This window comes from Carassius auratus, chromosome 42 (genome assembly GCF_003368295.1).
Source record: "Carassius auratus strain Wakin chromosome 42, ASM336829v1, whole genome shotgun sequence".
NCBI classification, from domain to species: Eukaryota; Metazoa; Chordata; class Actinopteri; order Cypriniformes; family Cyprinidae; genus Carassius; species Carassius auratus.
The window spans coordinates 6,386,025-6,408,044 of NC_039284.1; the positions used below are offsets into that span (position 1 = coordinate 6,386,025).

Genomic DNA, 22,020 nt, shown 5'->3' on the forward strand with positions numbered 1-22,020 from the left:
AAAAATATCCCATCACTGCATTTGTTTTACAGCATTTTATTCATATTGTTTCTTGATAAAATACACTTTGCTTACAATTGCTGATTACAATTACTATATTACATTCACCTTTATTTTACATGAAATATCGGACTTAAAAATTTTTAAAAACACATTGTGGAAGCCAATCCAAGTTCACCTCCTGCACTAAGAGTCACATAATTTCAGGGGTCCGCAGATGAAAACATTGCCTCAAAAATGAAGAATCCAAGTGTTTTGTGAAATGTCACAGGAATATAAGGTTGGCGTTAGAGAAAGTGGTAAATCACGCGTTGCAGCTCCATCAGGTAATGAAAACAGTAGATGACCAACAACAGTTAGACGCTGCTGTTTACACCTCTGACAAAATATATAATTTTCAAGAAATGATAAACCTAAATATCTTTTTATTATTATTATTATTATTCAAAGAAATTCTAAGGCCTGATATCATGTATAATGGAGATATCACAGTTATATTCTATGAGTCTCTTGCGAGTTTAAATGCTGCATATATACAAGTAAATAAAAGCGACAGTTTACCTACACTGATAAAAGCCAATGGAAGCCAGTTACCTTGAAACAACCTCACACCCAAAGACTTTCAGCACAACCCAACCACCACGCTAGTTACTTTTTGATTCATACAACATAAACCTGTGGATTTGTAATTTTTATTTTATGTAAGAAGTTGGACTTTCAATAATCAATAAAGTGAGCTGCAAGTTTCACACACATATTATTAGTCAATTAAAAATCCCCTGTGAGGACACATCAATCCATCACAGGCAAAACTAGCCACACAAAAATATCAACAGATCAGACTTATCACAAGAACCCTGGTACTACAAAAAAAAACAAAAAAAACAAAAAAAAAACCACTTGTGTAAAACTTTTATGTACACCTTAAACAAAGGTATAACAAAATGGGACAGTCAATATAAAGATATAGTAAATACCCTGTTTCTTAAATGTTTTTTTTAAGATGATTTGTAAATAGACTTCTTTTTATTAAAATATATTACTTAAAATATATTACTTTGCTTAACTAGACAGACATTAAAAACAAAATCTAATTATCTAGTCCCCTTAAATCGCCTTTGGTATATTACCAAGCAAATTTGATCTAAAATTGTTTTACATTTCTATTGCCTGTAATTGGCAGATGATATATATATATATGTTTTTTTTTCCTAACATACATAGAACTATGGGTATCAAAATGTATCTGTTTAGCAGAATTGTTTCAGGACAGAAATTAAACCACACCACTCAATGTTGAAACATGATTAAAATATGATGTGTTGGACAGTATTTCATAAATAAAAATCTTTAGTTATCAGACAATCGGATATGTTTAGGCAAGATACAAGAATGCTTTGTAGAAATGTTTGTACATGTAACAGAAAGTTGGTATTTACAATCCTAAAAAAGAAAAAAATCTTCATAAAATCTCCCTTCTGAGTGTTTAACTTCATTGCTCATGCAGTTTTGCTGCTGATACTCTGCATTATTTTCCTATCCCTAAAAACAAAGGTTACAGAGAGCCTTTACTATTCCAATTAGAGGCAATGTCACTTGTGTGACGTAAACTGATTAGACACAGGCTACTGAAATGATTAAGACCTGGTTTTGCTCCTGAGAGGGTACAACAGATTGTTTAAGTGCTTTGTTTCTTTCAATCTTTACAAATCATCATTTTTTAAAAAGCTATAGATCGTTAGCAAAGTCATTTTCTGAACATAAAAAAGTGCAACGCTAATAAATCCTTTTTTTTTTCTGAAGAAAATGAGACGTAAATGGACTAATGTTCTCAATTTTATAAATATTGTAAATATACAAATTATTGCCATTATCAGTATAAATCTGTCTAGAGGATCTAGAGAAGTGCTAGCCTGTTGACAACTCCCTTCTATCCCATAAATAACTCTGAAAAGTACCATATAAACCTAGTATCAAGGCAGGTTAATATATTAGGTGTACATATTCACAGTAATTCTGCAAAGAAATTGGTATTTCAGTCGTGTGGTTCTTTTGCTTGTGTCACAAAGGCTTAAACCAACCAACAAATAGCTTAACAGGATGTGCAAAGACTAAATATTGATGTTATCGGTTTCTAATCCAGCAAACTAGTGTGAATCATGTGTAAAAGATCCGAAATTTGAGGGTTGGAGGGAATCATGATTTTTTACATCTACAAAAATAGTAGTAAATTCATTTCCATTCCTGAAAATCTAGTACAAAAATAGAACAAGCCTTAAATATTGCCACTGTTCAATATTGAGTCTTGAGTCTAAAACAAGGTGCTCAATGAATGAGAGGAAGTATTAATCAGCATTGCACATTTTTCACACCTCATCTTCTAGCATGCTGTTTATGTTTGTATTGTAAAGAAAAACAAATTGGCAAAATTACTATACAGTTGGACTAATTTTGCGCTCTGCATTTCGCCACAAAAAACCTGTGGCGTCTTTACAAAGCACCCGCAATCCAGTTTAACCAGGCGCTTAAAGCGCTCAAACTGCAAATTAAAAGCATGGATACATATCCAGACATACAGTGTAGTCGAGCTCACTTTCGGCACTTTAAAGAGGCGATTCGGGTGTCTGGATTGCATTACTGCCGCCAGACTAAACAGTCCCAGTAAATCATGCCAGATCATGGTAGTCTGCTGAATTCGCCACATCGAAGTACTCAAAACGGACTTGCAAGAATAACACAGGCTTGTTGGTCATGTTACCTGATTTGCATAACTCCTGAATCAGCCGCTAAAACAAAGCAGAATGTACGTGCAAATAAACAGCACTATTAGCAGGCACAATTCATTCTTAAGGAGTTACCCCCATTCAGCACAACATCTTGCCTATCAAATGACAACGGATACAAGAAACAGGTTACCACAGCGAGAGAGTCACTGCTGTACTGTCGTAACATTTCTGTTACCCTCACTTCAGCGATTGCTTCTTTTTGAATGAATAGCTGCATCCGAAAACTCAAAAATGCGGCCTTCGGAGGACGCATTCCAAGGTAGGAAGGCATCAAGGCACGTCTGAAGTCATTGATAGCTTCAGTTCCTGTCTCCCGAGATGCCTTCATCTGGCCGATTTTTGAAGGAAGCATAGATGTACAGTATGCTTCGCTGATTTTAATATCCCACAATGCTGTGCATTCCATTCTGCGACAGTTTAAGCCAAAAAATAAAGATGGCGTCTGAAAGTTGAGGTCTTTTTTGTATGTTTTTGATAAACGTTTTCCACTTTTTATGTCATTTCTAGCGAGAAATTACTATTGCAGTAATTAAATATCCACTTAGTTATCACCAAAGCTCTCGATATTTTGATGTAGATCATTTAACCATTACTCTGCCTCAGAAGTCGGAGTTTCAGTTTCATGAGGTACCTTCATGCAAAAAGCGCTTCCTGCAAAGTCATTGTCTGATACGGGAGCGATGCAGCAAGTCACCTGCCTAAGTTTTCGGATGCAGCCAATAAATGAACGAACAAGTTGCAGTTCATCCTCATGACCATTATCGCACCACCAAACATGAGACACATAGTTTGGATGGACCAATGCAATCATCATGACAAAATGCGCCACATCCCTTGCACATAATCATGGCCTTCAGGCGACAGTAGCACTTTGATTGGACGTCCTCCATCGCAGAGGTTTCTATGAAGGCTTGCTCGGGTGAGGTTTCACCCTGACTGTCCTGATCCAGTAGGTGACCAGCAGGTATGGCAGTGACAGTGACGGAAAAAGACATCATACCTCCAGCAGCCGTTTCACCATCACCACTGCAGGACACAGTGGGAGAAGTTGGAGTGTCAGCCATGCTGTGGTTAAGTGCATGAGGGACAGACATGCTGATAGTGCCACCATACTGAGGACCATTCTGTTCATTCGGAGACAAGAACATGTGTTGGTGACAGTCACCTAACTGATATGGCTCTGTTTTACCCTGTATACCGCTGCACATATCAAGCTGCACTCTTGAGTATGTTTCTTTGGTTCTAAGAGAAGTGTTACCTTCGTCTTTGTTGGACAAACAACTCAGCGATGGAGATTCAGACTTTATATCAGAGCAGAGTTGGGGTGTCAAATCACCATCTGGTTTATTCATGACAGATCCCTGCTTCTCCACTTTTACCCTTGGAAAATTCAGGTGTCCTTGAGATGTGGTAGAAGACCCTGCAAATGATTCAGTCTCTGCTTTCCCATTCTCCTCTGCTTCGATTTTCTCCTTCTTCAGGCTGGCGTGGGCAGTGCTTATATTACTAGTTAGATGGGGCCGTTTGCTGCTCTCAGATACTCTACCATATGTGGAGACATTGAGGAGGTAGTGTCCTGTCATAGCTGGCTTGGATATCCTTTTCCGTCCAAAGATGCCTAGATGGACACTCTGGTCATGGCTACCCTCAACGTGACCTAGCTGACAAGACTGAAATTGGGAGGGTTGACAGTCAGAGATGGTGTTCTTCTGCACGTATTTGTCCCTTAGCGGTTGGAGCATCTGGTCCTGAGTGCCAACTTTGATCAACTTGTCCACACTTCTAGTTTGCATCACTGATGGACCAAAAGGAACATGGTTCCCAAATTTGTTGGAATCATCTTGGTTTGTTTTCAACCCAGCAGTGGTGGTACCAAGATTACCTTTATCTCTGGCAGAAATGGCCACAGATTGAACCTCCACCTTGGCAAGTGGCTTTGGGAGTATCTTTTCTAAGGGAACCTCTTTACCTTGAAGAAGCTGGGTGACCAGAGGATTATTTGCTGGGATTGAAGAACTAGGCTTGGTCACTGATGCTCCTGAACAAGGTATCTGCTGTGGTCTCTGGTTTTGTGCAACTGTATTCAATACAATCAAGTTACCTGCCTGACTCGAAGGTGCTGGGTTCAGTGTACACAGAGTGGTTTGCAACCCCATCGAAGAGCAATTATCTTTTAAAAATCCCTGGCTTGCACTGAAGGCTTGTGCAAGACCAGGGTCTGAGTGTCCAGTGGGACCTGAGGAAGGAGAGGTTTGTGAGAGAGTCACTGTGCCTTCAGGAGCTGGAGATCCACTGCTTAACTTTATAGGCGACACAGATTGACTTCTGCTGCTTGCTGGTGAAAAATCTTCTGACAGGGACCGAGCTGGAGAGGGTGTCGAGGTACCTCCAACTGAGCCGGTTCCCATTGAGGAAGATGACCCGGCTGCTGCTGCTGCAGCACGCTGTGCACGTGCTAACTGGGCTTTTGCCTTGATGTCAGCTAGAGTGCGAGCACCGGTGCGACCGGGACGAACGCTAGGGGGTGTCAACGGAACGGGAACGGGAGTCCTTGGAGATACCTGTTCAGTAGACGCAGGGGCAGATAAAAATCTTGACACTGAGATCTGCAAAGAGAGAGTTTGAGTGTTACTATGAGAGTGAAAATTCCACTGAAGTTAGCATTTAATGTAAAAAAAAAAAATTAGTATAGCGCAGCAAAACAATTTGTATAAGATCTTCAAAACTACTTAGTATTAAAAAATTCCCTACCACGTGTTTGGGTAGTTACCTGGGTATTGCTATGTGGCTGCTAAATGGTTCGGAGTGTTTTTTGGCATCGTGTTATGATTGCTAGTCTATTCTTGAGAATTGCTAGGGCATTCCTAGGTGATTGCTAGAGTGTTCTAGGTGATTTCTACAAGTCTGATTGCTTAGAAAAGCAATAGCAAATCCTCAACTTGTCACACAAAACAACAGACACGCATACATCATTCATATAGGTACTGTAGTACAAATGATATGCAACATCATATCTACAGATTAAAGCGGTCTACACTGGAAACATCAAAGCAAACGTTCCAAATCCAATTTTCGTTTGTGTCAGAAGTAGCACAAATGATTCTAATAGGTTCTATTGGTTGTGATGCATCGCATTACTCTCATCTGGTGCAGACAGGAATTGCAACATTGTTTAAAGGGTTAGTTCACCCAGAAATGAAAATTAGTAGGGATGCACCGAAATGAAAATTCTTGGCCGAAACCGAAAACCGAAAAAGAGTAAACCAAGGCCGAAAACCGAAACCGAAACACCGAAATAAATTTTGCCAATTATTAGTACCATTGCATTTATTGCTATGACCGTGTACTAACTTTACTAAAATTAAGACATTGCAATTGCATAAATTAATATTAAAGTTTCAAAGATAATTACAATTACATAACTTATTTTTTAAAAAAAACATAAAAATACATAAATACAAATGATGCAAATATTTATTAAGCACATTGCAACAATGCACAGTATAAAATTAAATTCAAACTAAAAATGTATCCCACTCATGTGTATATTTAATAACAATGTACAGGCCTACTGGCCTGCAGAAAGGTTTTAAAATGAACAGTTCTCTCATAAAAACAAAGTGCATTTAGGTGAAGTGCATTTGAAATTGTTCTCTGTAGGACTAGAAAGTGCATTACTCCAGTTGGCAAGACTGTTATCACTTCTGGGGATGGGGACTTCAGACAGATAACCATCTAGCTGTTGAGCAGTTGAGCTTGTCATCTGCCTGACATTTGAGAAATATTTGAGAGAGTGTATTTAAATAGGGCCAGGGCATAAATAAACATTTTTATCAAATTAAAGCAGAAATCTAGCAGAAAATCTAGCATAAATATGGCTACAATCTGATATTATGTATGTATATATGTTTGTGTGTGTGTGTTTGTGTGTATATATATTATATATAGTAGCCTAAGATCAAAATAGCCAACGTATTATTATTATTTAAGCACTTTCTTGCAGAATTCCACTGAACATATCAGACAACGATGGTGCATGCCACTCATCTGGTGCAGAGACGAGTCTTTTTTTCTGCGCTCTGATCTGTCTCCTGCGCTTGGCGCTTCTCCCTCTCCACGCGGGTTCTCCGCATCCAGCGCGGCCTGGATCATTTCTCGTGCGCGCTGCCTTATTTCCGCATCTAAGTAATGGTCTTTATAACGCAGATCAAGCACATTCGCGATGAAGTGCAGAGGATCCGACAAGATCTCAGTGAGACGTGTGCTAACAGACTCTATAAGACTGTACTTTTCTTTGTTTTCACTTCGTGGTCCGTCTTAATCTCTTTGTTAAGAGACGTTTTAGTGCTGCGAATAAAGGAATACGAAGAGAGAGAATGTTCTCACTGGTGTTAAGTGAATGTCGCGTGGAGCTCGTGGTCTGCGCTTTGCAGGTGCACGTGCAGGTCGCGGTTTCTGTTTGCGTCATCACAACATTTCGGCAGTGTTGTTTCGGTGATTAAAGTCTATCGGTCGAAAACCGAAAAGGCCATTTTCGGCCAAAAATTTTCGGTGGCCGAAATTTCGGTGCATCCCTAAAAATTAGCCCATTAATTACTCACCCTCAAGGCATCCTAGGTGTATATGACTTTCTTTCAGATGAATCCAGTCAGAGTTCTATAGAAAAAATTATTTGATCTTTCAAGCTGTTTAATGGCACTCAGCGGGTGCCGCAGTGCATCAGTCCAAAAGAAGCAAAATAAAAAGTGCCCATCCATAATATAAAGTGTCTCACATGGCTACTTGGAGGAATAGATGCGTTTTTGTAAAAAAACTATCCATATTCAAAATGTAATAATTACTTAAATGTTGTCTGCGCCAACAGTGGTACACTGAAGCAGCTCTGGGTTGTTGACGTATGAGGTCATTGCTGCGCAGTCTCGTGAAAACCATATTTTGTAAACAGGAGCAAAGGAAGCGAAGTTTCCTTACTTTAGCAAAGGAAAACCAGTCTCCTCTTGGCTTATATCGAAATCCTCCAACATTCTTCTTTCCAAATTCTAATTTTTACTTCTAATTAGTGACTGGTGTTTTGTTTTGATCTATCCCTTGCACTTCCGTGTTCGTCACTTCTGAGCATGGCGCATGCACAAAGTCGACTTCATACGTCTTCCTCCTGGAACTGCTTGCGTGTACAACAGTAAGTGCAAGCTAGATTAAATTGATTATTACATTTTAAATATGGTTATTTTACTTACAAAAATGCTTTGATTCACTAGAGGACTTTGTTCACTGCCCCGGATCTGTGTGAGACAATTTTTTATTAAGGATGGGTGCTTTTTTCATGTCTTTTGGACTGATGCACTGCAGCACCCGCTGAGTGCCATTAAAAAGCTTGAAAGATCAAAGACTATTTTCAATATAACGCAACTGGATTCATTTGAAAGAAGAAAGTCATATACACCTAGGTTGACTTGAGGGTGAGTCATTTATGGGCTAATTTGAATTTTGGGCGAACTAACCCTTTAATACTAAAGGCCAGGGGTTTGTTCAAAAGAAAGAAACCTAAATCTTACTTTGAGAGGAGGTACTCTCTGTTGTATTTTTTCTTTAGCGGTCATTGTGGATGATGCTTCTAATGAAGTGATACGAGGCTTCTTCTCTGTTTTTAGCTCTGTTTCCTGTTCACTGGAAGCTTTTCTTTTTAGAGGCTCAGATGTGACAACAGTTACTGGAGATCCAGCCTTATTCCTTTCCATTACCATTTGTTCAGCCTCACCAACGAGACTTTCATCTTTAGGGGTCTGTGTCTCTTTTCCTTTCAAACAGGTGACCACTGTTTCTAAAGGAGATACTGGGGTCTTACATGTGATCTCATTCTCCAGTGCCTTTTCACTGCCAGGTTTGGGCTCCACTGTATTTTGAACAGCGGACTCTGGAATCAGTTCTTCATGTGCATCCTTCCTCGTGTCTAAGGAAAAACGTGATTGCTCTGGAGCAGGAGGTTTAACTGGCTCTTCAGGTGAGGCATGCGTTACTGTTGATTTCACATCTCTGGATCTCAACTCCATGTGGATGACCTCTGTCACCGGGTTTACCTTCTGAGACTCTTTGACAGTCTCTGGCTTTTCTAATAGGACTGTGCTTTTAGGCGGTTCAAGAACACTCCTATTCTCTGTCAGCTCTCTGGATTCCTCTATACTGAGTCCAGATCTGAAATTAAAAGCAAGAGGAGACAGATTATTATCAAAAAGGACCTCAAAAACAAAACATCACCTATGAAACATTAAACTAGTGGCCCACTAACCAACCTTCCATCAATTTTCAGGCTTCACAATGCAAAAATAAGACATGGACACTCCTGGAGGGCCACATTATGCTACAATTTAGCAACAGCCTTAATTAAGCAAACCTAAACCAGCTGATCAATGTCTTCAGGATCACTAGAAACTTAAATGTGTTGGACCTAACTCTATAAAAACGTGGCCTGAAATGGACACCCCTGACCTAGACCATACGCTCTGATTTTTTTTTTTTTCTTCAGTTTTTAAGCGTTGTGGTTGACTTAACTGTTCACCATAGTAGCTCTCAAAGAATTGCTCTTTCCAAAGCTCCACCTTCTTTTCCTTCTCAATTTCTTGCCGCATTCTCAGTCTCAGCTCTGGCGTGAACTCACCTGAGAACACAGTCTTGTGTAAGTCACACAAATACTGCAGATTCATTTGCTTATTAAGAGCACATGGTTACGCAACTTTTTCCAAGAACAGACATTAAGAAAAAGTTTATTATTAGGTACATTCACATGACGCTTTCAATATCAGAAACCCAGAAAAATCTTTTTTCTACAGCACATCGCCTGCTCTTGGTTGCTGCCACATTGAGATTTTATTTCTGTTACCCCTCTATTATTGGACACTTTCGGTTGCAGAATACTCTCCTGGTAGACAGGTACACCACAGGGTATTTTTTTATATACATTATATCCTTTCAGAATATATTTGCTTCTGTGTAATACGGCATCCTCACTAATAATGTCACTTTAATTTCAAGACCTCAGCTGTTTAAGAGCAATGCCAGCGAAACCTTTTTGCACATTTAAGCTTTTAACTACTTTTAATCAATGAAAACAACAACTGACCCTCTGACAACCTCTCCTTCCAAGACTGTGCTGCTGATGTGAAGAATTCATTGTTCAAGGCAGAGCTGGTCACCTTCAGTGCACCGTCCATACTAGCCTGCAATACAATTATATCATTTATAACAATCAGAGATTCACGATCCACAAAATCATACTTCGTGTTCAACACCGCAGCGTTCTTCAGTGTTTCTACCTGCTGATCAACCTCTGGCAGCATCTTAAGGAGCTTCTGCTGACACTCTGTAGGCAACACTGAGAATGTGTGCTTGTTGATGAGCGCTCGCAGGTTGGTGTTGACAAGGATGGAATCTGGTGTCTCCACATCTATCTCACATTTGGTACGCCTCAGTTGTCCTGAAAATCCAAGGTTGTGGGATCAGTTACAGCATCTCGTGAGCTGACACGAATCACAGCGATCTGTGACGATACTCACTGGCACTGAGCCGACTGGAGTGCTGAGACACCTTTCGGGCACCAGTTGTGTGGCACACATCTGCTTTGACAGAGGAGGACGAGCTGGAGGTAGAGTTCTGTGGACTTGCAGGGCAGCGCTCTGTCTGTTTCAGCTCCCAGGCTAGAGCAAACAGAGACATATTGTTTTATATTTCTTTTGTATTCACATAAACATGAATTACCAGTCAAGAATTTGGACACACTTGAAGTGCATGCTTTAGTTTGATTAAAATGCACATTGAAAAAGTAAAATCAAATACTGTATGTACAGGATTTGGAGGAGTCATGAGCCATGTCTTTGACCGTCTTGAGGAGCAGTCGTGGGCTTGAGGCGCGGGGGATCCCACACTGCCTCCGCTGATTCCTCTGCTGCTGCTGTTTGAGTGCCTAAAAATGAAGCACATCAAAACTAAAACATACATAAACCCACAGGTTTCATAACACAGGTTAATGCTGTGTGGCAAACAGAGAGCACAGGGGGTCTCAACAGCTCAAGGTTTAAACCAACCAACAGTTGCTAATATTACAGCAGGTCTGGGTGGTATTTATATTGTTCAACAACAGAAATATGTTATTCAAAAAAGATTTTAATACACCATAGTAACATTATCCATGTGGTGTCAGTAATGCTTTATTTAAATTAGATTAGATTCAACTTTATTGTCACGGCACATGTAAGGTACAATGCAACGAAATGCAGTTAGCATCTAACCAGAAGTGCAATAAGCAGCAAGTACAGAATATACAAGGTCTACAATATGTACAATAACTATACAAATAAGTATTATGAACATAACTTACAGATTTTAAATACTATCAGCATGATATACAGATAGGTGTACTGTGAATATACTTTACAGATGGATTATGTAAACGTACATGTACACTATAGGCAGAACTATGAACATAATTTACACTATTGCAATGGACAGTAAAGTTCATAGAAAATATTACAGTGTGCAAATGAGTGTACACATGAGAGCAACAACAAAAAAATGAACTTCTGATTTTAATTTGGTGTTTATGTAAGTTTGACCTGTAACTAATTATTTTAACTTTTCCATCAAGTTCCAATCACAAAAATAGAAAATAATTAAATTAGATTAATTTACTTTGAATGTTTTTAATTAACTATCCATATATACATTACCATATATATATATATATATATATATATATATATAAATAAAAAATATAAAGGAGGATTAATAAGGGTAACTTGCAGTACCTGCTTTAGGGCCTTCTTGCTGTGCTTCTGTGATGGGGACATGAGTTTGCTGCTGGAGACTGACGGAGATGAACAGCGAGACTGTGGTGAGGATGGCTGAGATTGCAGTTTTGCTGGCACTGAGAATGAAAGGAAAGCAATAGATTGGGTGCATGTTTGCACATCTGTACAACAAAAACATTTATACTCACTCACTCACAATCGAACAGGCATATGCACAAACTTAATTTCGCTCCATGATGATTCAAGGTCATTTCAATACAAATGCACAACCAGTTTGCGAACACATTGAAAAGTGCAATATAGGTACAGGATTAGTGCAGTCTATCCTGTAAATATAAAAAATAGATGCATTTTTTTTTCCTTAATGTGTTTTTATTACAAAATGTTTTTCATTTGCACAATCACTTGGAAATAACATTACTTTTATTTTGTTCCATGACAACTATAAATTCATAAATACACTTTTTAACTTTCCTATTGACTATTTCAATCTGCTGAATTAACAAGAACATTATACAGTCCATAACAGGAAACCAAATGTTTGAGTCTGCAAGGCATAAAAAACACATTTATATATTTGGCAAATGTAAAGTAGTGGCAACACAGCACTGGTCCAATCAATACTAAACTAAAAACAACCAGGTACTGAGATCAGAACAGTTTCACTGTAATATAACTACATAGTCATCCAAGCACATTTAATAAAGGATGGGTTTCTTTTAAAAAGACAAACACTTCATGAAACTACCTCCCATAAATAATATGCTGTCACAGCAAATATTATTTCCTGGTTTTTGCAGAGTTCGTTTTTTCTCTCTCTCTATCTCTCGGACACAACTATTTTTAATTTTCTCAAACCACAGCTTTATTAAGATGAACGTCTTACTTACAGTACTTGTTTCTGCATGAATTCACTCTGTTAGATTGCATTATTCTCAAATATTAAGCTTCTTCAAGATGAATTGAGGTAAAACTTCGTGCTACTCTCATTTATTTGAGGAAGTGGTATCAATCTTGCAAAAAAAAAAAAAAAAAGTCGAATTTCCTGTTTAGAGGGTGTTTTGCATTCAAAGAATATTTTGACTTGAGCGAGGCACACCTACCCTTAGATGTGAGGTCATTTATACACATCATATCAGAGTCAGCAACACATTCATGGCTCAGCATGTAATCTACATACTCCATGCCACAACACATGGCATGATTTAACAATTTGATTAACTACACTTTTAGATTTCTTAAAGGTTTTATTAGTAGTTAGGCACCTGCTGTGACCTGCTTAAACTTGACAAAATAGGCTTCACCCTCTAAAAAACATTTGGACGAAACCTTTCTCCCAAACAGCTATGAGATATTTCAAGAGACCTCGTCATAACAACAGCCATAAATTATACTTTGATTAAAATGTCATTTATGGCTGTTTAATTATAAAACGCAATGCCCTTTTCACTTTGTCTTTGTTTCTAACCTGCTTATCCAGTACAGTATGTCAGCTGTAGAGTGTTAATATCTTAATATATTTGTAAATAAATATTTGACTGAAGACTACCATTCAAAGTTTGGGGTCAGCAATGATTTTCTTTGTAAAGGTTTTTTTTTATTATTAATTAATGTATATAATTTTCATGTACAAATGTACAAAAAAAACCAAATGATTAGATTTTTTTAATAAATGCTGATATTCTGAACTTTCAATTCATCAAAGACTCCTGAAAGAAATGCATTATGATTTCCCCAAAATATTAAGCAGGATTTTTTTTTTCAACAAATCTACATTAATAAAAAATATGTTTTTTGTGCAGCAAATCAGCATATTAGAATGATTTCTGAAGGATAGTGTAGAAGTGACTGCTAGAAAATTCAGCTTTGCCATCACAGGAATAAATTAAATAGAAAAAATATATATTTTAAATTGTACAATTATTTCACAATATTACTGTTTGTATTGCATTTTTTCACAAATAATGCCATCATGGTGAGCAAAAGTTACTTATTTCAAAAACATAAAATAAAAAAAAAACATTTGAATAGTCATATTGCATTTTAAGTAAGAAATTACTTGTTAAAATAGTTTGTTCTATCCCAGTTTAATACACCGAAACAAGCTGTATGCTAATTCCTCCAAAAGTGGAAGCAGCATTTATATACTCCAGCTCCAAGTATGGCTATTCAGAATTCCTAAAATGTGGTACCTCTCCTCTTCCACCTTCCTCTGCGTCCATCTTTGCTGTAGGTAGTGGTGCTGGTATTCTCTGTGCTTCGTGTATCAGACATGTTATCACTGCTGTCCTCTGAAGCATCTTCGGACAGCTCCTTCATCACATCTCCAATGTCCTTCTGCTCACATACAAACACAAGCCATGCACATCACATGCCCAACACTGATTTCCAATAAAATAGCTCATTTGAATCTGATCAAACAGTTACCGTATTTTCCGGACTATAAGTCGCACTTTTTTTCATAGTTTGGCTGGTCCTGCGACTTATAGTCAGGTGCGACTTATTTATCAAAATTTATTTGACATTAACTGAGAGAAATGAACCAAGAGAAATAAACCAAGAGAAAACATTACCGTCTCCAGCCGCAAGAGGGCGCTCTGCTGCTCATTGCTCCTGTAGTCTACACTGAAAACATAGAGCGCCCTCTTGCGGCTGTAGACGGTAATGTTTTCTCTTGGTTCTTGGTTCTAAATAAATGCGACTTATAGTCCAGTGCGACTTATATATGTTTTTTTCCTTGTCATGACGTATTTTTGGACTGATGCGACTTATACTCAGGTGCAACTTATAGTCCGAAAAATACGGTAACGTTAATTAATAAATTTAATAAAAAGTGCGGACTGTTATGCTATTGTTAACTGAGCATTAATTATCGCAGTGTTACAGTTAACATTCACGTCAATCAGCACCATATGAACAATCCAAAGCAATCGAAAACCAACATATATATTTTCTTTATTCAGACACTTTTTTCCAACACAACATTTACAGTATGTTAGCAGTAGTATTTTTTCCATTCATTTTCCCAAAGGGATTTTGAAAAATGCTTTGTTAAAGCATTATAAGCCATGAAGGTAAATCACAACATTTATATTAACTTATATTTGAAGCAAAAAGTATGTGAAAATCAGGCAAACAGACTGAGTGTACAAGACTGTGTACATAACAGTTTTAGTGGAGGACAGAACTACAATCTTACAACGCATTGCAAATGACAATCAAATTAAAAACATTCTTTTTAAATGGTTTGTTTGTAGCAAAATATGCATAGTATTCGGAGTTTTGAGAGAGTAAGGAGACTATCTTGTTAATCCTTCGCATTGCTTCATGGGAGAGGGTGTTCACTACAGAGATCCGCAATTTGCTCACCGCGATCTATAGCATCGTGGGTACTGCAGTTTTTCATGACAAATTCTCCTGTTAAAGATGATTATTTTAAAAAATAAGTTTAAATAATGAGAACAGATGGCTTCCACAAAAGCATTAACCACTGAATGATAACCTTGGAGCATGTCGGTCTTTAAAGGTTTACCAGTTATCGTTATAAAGGAATGAAAATTAATGGACTTTTTATTTCCAGAATCCAACTGTTGTTCTCTGTACATCTTCTGATGATTGTAGTGATGCTGGCACCATGTTAAGTTACAGAAAGTGAGCACAGGTCAGAAACAGTTTTTCTTTGAGACTTGCAGTGAGATTCAGTTCTGGTTAAACATGTTTACCTTCAGTGTATAGACTCCCATTTTGCCGGGGACCTTGTAGAAGATCCCTTCCTCTCCACGTGAGTTTGTATGGAGCATGGCATTGAGACAGGCAAGAGGCGATGTCCCACTGAGAGAGAGAGAGAAAAAAATAAAAATAAGAATCAGCTGACTGATTCTTCACACAACTGAAAAGCTGCAACAAAGATCACGGTTCGGTGATTAACGTACAGGTAATTGTGCATGTATGTCAATATAAATTTTTTATATAAATATAAAAAAAATGAAGTAAAATTATTTTATATAGGGCTGTCACTTTTAATTCGAAAATCGATTGCACAATCGATCGGACCAACCAAAAAAAGTTTCAAAAATGAAAATAGGGAATCGATTTTAACCAAATATGTACACTATTAATTTTAAAATAATTTAACAATTAAAAAATATAGATGTAACAAAACTCACAAACAAGAAGAAAAAGAAAATAAAGAAATCCAATAGTGCAGTATGCCTTGTGAAAGCTAGACAGAAAATACTAGCAATTTTATGCGCCTATAAGACCCAGTGTCCCAGATGTCGAAAGCGACCTCTTATAGACGTATAGAGCGTCTGGTGCAAATTATTTCTATGTTAAGTCAATGTAAAGACGCGTTTACGCGCGTCTGGAGGTCTCGCGGTGCGGTAAACGCGAATTCGCCTCATTCACGCATCACGCAGTTACAGGAGATTCTGAGTTATGAAAAGGACCATTGCAAGCTGACAGCGACTGGCTTTTGTGATGGAAAATTGGCAGTAATACCCCCACCTTGCGCAGCTGTACCTGAGTGTCCCTGGGACATCAGTGCGGTCGGAGCACGTCTTCTCAACAGCTGGACATATAGTGAATAAAAAACGCTTTGCTCGGGACCCTGAAAATGTTGATCGACTTGTTTTCCTGTCCAATAAATTTGTAATGGCCCTAGCCTTTAATTATGTCGGTTACGTTCAATAAAAAAACACACATGGCCTGTTCTCAAGTCCATTTAAAGTTTACTTTTTTGAACCGTTGTTTGAAATGGATTGAATCATTATTTAAAATAATCTTGGAGATTTTTGAATTGCCTAAATCATAAATGGAGCCGGGTTGAAGCCTGCAGTGATGTTTTTTGTTTATGTTATGGCAAGCATCCACTCTGCATATATACGTTTTCGAGAATGTTGCACTCCTGTTGCTGTTTTATATTCTGCACGAAACTTTATGCCAATAAATAAGAAATATTGCTGACTTGTGCGTTTCCAGCGCTCTCTTTACATTCGTCTGTTATTTGACGTTGAAAAAGGAAACGTCTTTTTTTTTTTTAGACATGGAAAATCGATTTTACAATCGATTCAATGAAGACTTGTGTCTTAAAAAACGAAAATGATTTTTTCACAAAAGTGACAGCCCTAATTTTATATAAAAATAAAGAAAACATGATACATTACAAGTAGTCTGAACGACTGAAAATGGCACAAAAAAAAAAAAATACTACAAATGTCTGGCTTTTTATCTAGGCATAACAAAACCATATTAATTGTGTTATTTGTAATGTTTGTCTTCCATTTCTAAAATTCAGTACATTAAGATCAGTACATTAATCTTTTAAATTTCAATTGTATGCAAAGAAAATATATTTTTAAATGCAAAGCAGAAAAATAAATAAATAACTTTCGTATATTTTGTATGTGGAATGAATACTTATTTAGAATTATGTATATACTATTATAGTTTTTTTTTTATGTTTTTATATATATATATATATATATATATATATATATATATTTACAATACGAATCGTTACAAAGCAACTTTACAGAAAATTATGTTTCTACAATATTTAGTAGATGCTTATGGTGTTGACTGTCAGTTTGTGCATGTTTGACAGGATTTTTAGAAAAAATTAATACAAGACGTAGTCAGCTAGACAATGAACATTATTAATATTATTAATTAATAATTGTTATATGATGCAGTCACACATGTAGCAATAATTGTTAATAATAGTTCTGTTTGTTGATTCAGGGTTAGCATCATCTGATGTCCTCTGGGGGTCATATGTTTTAGTTTTTATTTACTTGCAGTTAGTGATTTATTGCTTACATAATATTTCAGTTTGCAATATTTTAAATTTTCAGTTTTTCATTTCAATTAATAAATTAGTTTTTTTAAAAGTTCTAGTTTTAGTTAAAGATCACAACACTGGGGGAGTTATATTTTCTATTATCTTTGTTTTGTACTATTCGTCTTTTCAAGAAAACATTTTGGCCTACAGAAAAATAAAGCACAATGATACAAATACAGGTTTAAGGAGGTGAAACACATTTAGTACATAGTTATTATGTAGCATCTTCAAACAGAGCAAATCTTTCAGAAGCACAAGGAGCCACTAGGCATTTCTGAGGACAAGTACTCTGGTCAAAGCCATGGCCATTAGGTCCTCGCTGTTGGGAGTCCCTTCACATTCCTTGTCAACTGGGAAAATGTTAATAACATGCACAGGGATTGGCTAATGGATTTAAATTAGTTGGAGGGGAGGGTTTACTACTGTATAATCTTACCTTCTGGAAGACAACAGAGAAATGAAACAAAAAAGAGACGTGACAATTAGATATGCGGCCACATTAAATAAATTAAAAAACTATAAATAAAAGAAAAAAGGTATATGATGTGGTAGTTCAAGGGCAGCCTGCACAATCTGAACTAGAATGGCTATTTTAATAAAGAAATAGTCAGCAAACATCTTTAGAATGAGCTCACCTTATTTCCTTAAGCCTTTCTCTCTGAATCACTTGCAGGATCTCTTTATGACTCATCGGAGTGTTGGGGTACTTCTCAAGCACCTGTGAACAGTATTACGGGAACAAGTGAACAATTCAGTAGTGACTCACAGTATCAGACTATTGCAGCGACCCCAGAGGAAGGATGAAGAGGATCTGATGGTCAGTGCAAAAGAAGGTTTGGCTTAACAGTAATGCCTTTGAATTCTAGCATTAGTTGACCTCAGTGAAGCAGACAGCCCGCTCTGTGAGACTGGCCTACTTCTGACTGGGTCGGAGATGACGCGTTAGTTTGGATGAGACGCTTTGAATTCTGAGTTGCATTCAATAGTCATGTTTCGAGACGTTGGGAAGTGCAAACGGACTCCAGACATTCCAAGTGATCTGTGGCTTTTAGCCACACATGAAGTCAGCAGCTGGATGGAGGCCCGAGAGCTGCTTCACACTTCAGTCATTCTTTAGTTTGGTCAGAAAAGTACATTTATTCATCGATGCATTTTCTTAGAGACACAAGGCACATACAGTGGCCTCGAAATGTATCTGGACACCAGTGTTCTTTTATTATCACTGATAGTATTGGTTATATTTTGATTTAGATGATATTTTCATGTTTTCTGATCATTTAATTAATTTATGAGACACTCTTTATGTATTAAACTACAAATTTCTGCTGCCATTAAGTGATGTCAGACCATTTCTCAGGAAATTTTCTTTTCTGAGACATTTCTGCACAACACATGGATGTATGAACTGAAGTCAGTTTCGAGTGCTTTTATAAAATGGATTGCTATTTGCAAAAGACACACATTTGTCCATTCCAAGTCCAAATATCTTTTTTTTGGCCATTGTATTATTATTTTTTATTATTATTCTTTTATAACATGTAAGAAGTAGGTAGATGCACATGCACATATGCATTTTCTCCATTAGCCTCTTTTATATACAGATAAGACTGAATGAAAGAAGAAAAAAAAAGACCACCAATGGCGGCTATAAGTCTGTGCGCTTTGTTTTTCCACTGATAATGGAAAAGGTGAGTCACTTCCTTAAATCTGTTCTTTCAATTAGTTTCCTTCAGGGGATATTTATGAACGCAAAGCTTACAGAGGTGGGATGATCTAAATAACTAGAGAAGTCCTGCATATGTCACCAGAAAGGAGAAATTTTTTTTAATGTATATACTGTTGGTTGGAGCTCTGTTATACTGTATATTTGTTTGTTGATTTATTAATAATAATAATAAATAACAGCACACAGCAAACTTTGTATTGTTTGATATTAAAAGCAAAAAATGTACTGTGCACATATGAACTGTTAGCAATAAGATCTATAAAATCCATTTATAAAACAGATACAGTGAATTTTCATTTCATGCCGACTTAAGTTTTATTAATAAGGGTTTTTATTGTAAGTGCATGTATCCTAGTTCAGCAAACCTGCTATGCTGCATATGTCACCAGAAAGGAGAACATTTTTTTAATGTATATACTGTTGGTTGGAGCTCTGTTATAATGTATATTTGTTTGTTGATTTATTATTAATAATAAAATAACAGCACATTGTAAGTGTTCATTGGTAGTAACTAGATGTATCCTATCAGCAAACCTGCTATGCCATCAAGTAATTAAGCAACTTTAATTCATTAAGAAATGAACTTGCTCTGTTCTGATCTGCTGCCCTGGATCCCTGCGAGCTGGACATGTCCAAATAATGATGGATTCAGACTAATTTGAGAACAAATGGTTCCGTGTGATTCGTGGCTAACCGTTCATGGAGACAAAAAAAAAAAAACTCACAAAATCTGAAGCTTCAGTTAGAAGTCCTGGAGGACACTTGTATCTCTGAACACAAACACGTTTACAGTAACTTATTGCAGTCTCGTGTGTGCATGTTGCAAAACTGGTCTAAAATGAAACGCAACAACAATGCGAAAACTTCCTCAATATTAAAAAAATATGACATAAAAATACAGACAAAACAACAATGTCAGCGGCGTCAAAAAGTAAATAAGCTCCGTTTGAAAAGCTCGCGGTCTCTACCGACACAACATGCTTAAGCGGGCGGCAATTCTGACCGTTCACGGCAGAAAACACGGACGAATTCAAAAGTAGTGAGTTATTAAAGTGTCCTCGGTAGTTTAACGACAGTATTGGGTTGTTTATGCGGATTTAGGTGAGCTAAGCTAACTGGCTAACCAGCGTAACGTTAGCGACTCTAGTCTATATATAAGCGCGCTAAGCTCCTCGCGCGAGCTAGCAACTGACACGAATGTCATGCTACAGACGCTTCATCAAATCACTAACATTACCCAGATAAACAAAGTTCCGTATTTATGAAGAAAACCATTTCATGCATGCGTAACGTCACGCTTTATAGCGTATGGATCTAAATGCACTTTGGCAACACCAACCGAAACAAGGCCCTGAGACGCACACGCAATACTTCGCCTACACCCCGGGTCATGAATCATAAACACAGTTGTACAAGTGGGAGCATAAGGCGAATACAAACTAAACAAACGCCCAAGAAGTCTTCGGTTTTACCGTTTTGGCGGCCTCTGCCCACGTCCTCCCTTTTTCTTCTTCTGTCTTTCCCTCATGTCTGCGGTCGGTCGACCTGGGAGCTGTAGAAAGTGTTGCTTTAGTACCGTGCAAGACCTGCCATCTCTGCCATATTGGGTTTTTTACTGTAAGAGACTAATCATGTGACCCTTGGAAACGTCATCTTACTGTATGATGACAGTTCAGGGGAAACCAGCCTACCAGGCTCTCTGCCATTCGTTTTCATTTAAACTCCAACGCTAACACATATAGTATCCATTTTTAAGCGTTCATACGGTCAAATTACATGCATTTAGCAGTTATATAATTATGGACTTACAACAAGAGCTTTGCTTTCACAATTAGATTGCAGTGGTCAATACATGCCAAATATATTCAGAAGTTTGTGTATTTATAAAAATGTATTTTAGGCTACACTTGATAATGCGTGTGGGTTGTGTGCACTAAATAACACAATACAAACCAATTGGCATATTTAAAAATAAAGATTATCAGCAGACATTTCAAGCAAACATTTCTGAGGTCTTGAATTATAAGACAAAAGTTATAAGGACTAAACTATTTGGACACTTTTTTTTAGTAGTGACACATGTTTAAAGTTAAAGGTGCACTCTGACATCCCACATTTGAAAAAGCATTTATGTTAGCAAGCAAACATAGGGAGAGATATGAAAGACTACTCATTAAGAAAAAAAACCTTGTCTTATTCTACATGCCCTTATGAAACAAAAATATATTGCAGTATATTGAAAAATGTCATGTAATATATTAGGCATATATTCTTATATATATTTATTTTTTCCAATATATTCCGATATATTGAAAGCGGCAATCATTTGTATATTTTGCAATATATTATATAATATATGTATCATCAATATATTATTAAATGTATTCAAATATATAAAATGTTAGAAAATAAAAAGGGAAAATAATATATTACAATATATCACAATATATTTTAAGAAATATATTGGTAAATATATTTTCCTTTCGTAAGGGTGGTGCAGTTTGACACCACATGACCATGTGATGCAGTGTCACTTTTTAAATTATAAAAATATAGTACTTGAGATGGTGTATAGGAAGTGTGCTTTAACGTTGTCATGAGTTGCGTATGGAATTTGAAATTGGTTATGTGACATTTTTCTGCATGAAGGGTATCCACAGGATATTCAGTGAGCACAATAAAGGGAAGATGTTGATTTCATCCACTAGGAATCAATTTGATTGTAAAAAGTTACATACCAGTGGAATATACATGCTTGCTAAAAACAGTTCAGTAGTAGCTACCTAGTTAATATAACAATAGCCCAAGCAGCCTAAGTGGCATCAATTATTTATTATAAAGTTATTATTCTGGATTTTTAAAGAT

General features: G+C 37.0%; 1 protein-coding gene across 2 annotated transcripts; it reads right to left on the minus strand.

The window, feature by feature from the left end:
- Positions 1 to 21: 21 nt before the first annotated feature.
- Positions 22 to 20,790, minus strand: LOC113060494 (putative Polycomb group protein ASXL2). 2 transcript variants are annotated; one of them, XM_026229436.1, is made up of 13 exons: positions 20,628 to 20,790; positions 18,065 to 18,147; positions 17,866 to 17,868; positions 15,310 to 15,418; positions 13,780 to 13,924; positions 11,585 to 11,703; positions 10,626 to 10,743; positions 10,337 to 10,477; positions 10,097 to 10,257; positions 9,904 to 10,000; positions 9,336 to 9,441; positions 8,342 to 8,978; positions 22 to 5,392 (listed from the first exon to the last, which is right to left on the minus strand). In XM_026229436.1, exons 2-13 carry the CDS (start codon positions 18,118 to 18,120, stop codon positions 3,545 to 3,547), a joined length of 3,540 nt encoding a protein of 1,179 aa, XP_026085221.1. In that variant the 5' UTR covers positions 18,121 to 18,147; positions 20,628 to 20,790; the 3' UTR covers positions 22 to 3,544. The 2 variants fall into 2 exon arrangements, with proteins under 2 accessions (XP_026085221.1, XP_026085222.1); XM_026229437.1 differs by lacking the exons at positions 13,780 to 13,924; positions 15,310 to 15,418; positions 17,866 to 17,868; positions 18,065 to 18,147; positions 20,628 to 20,790 and adding an exon at positions 12,478 to 13,110.
- Positions 20,791 to 22,020: the final 1,230 nt, after the last annotated feature.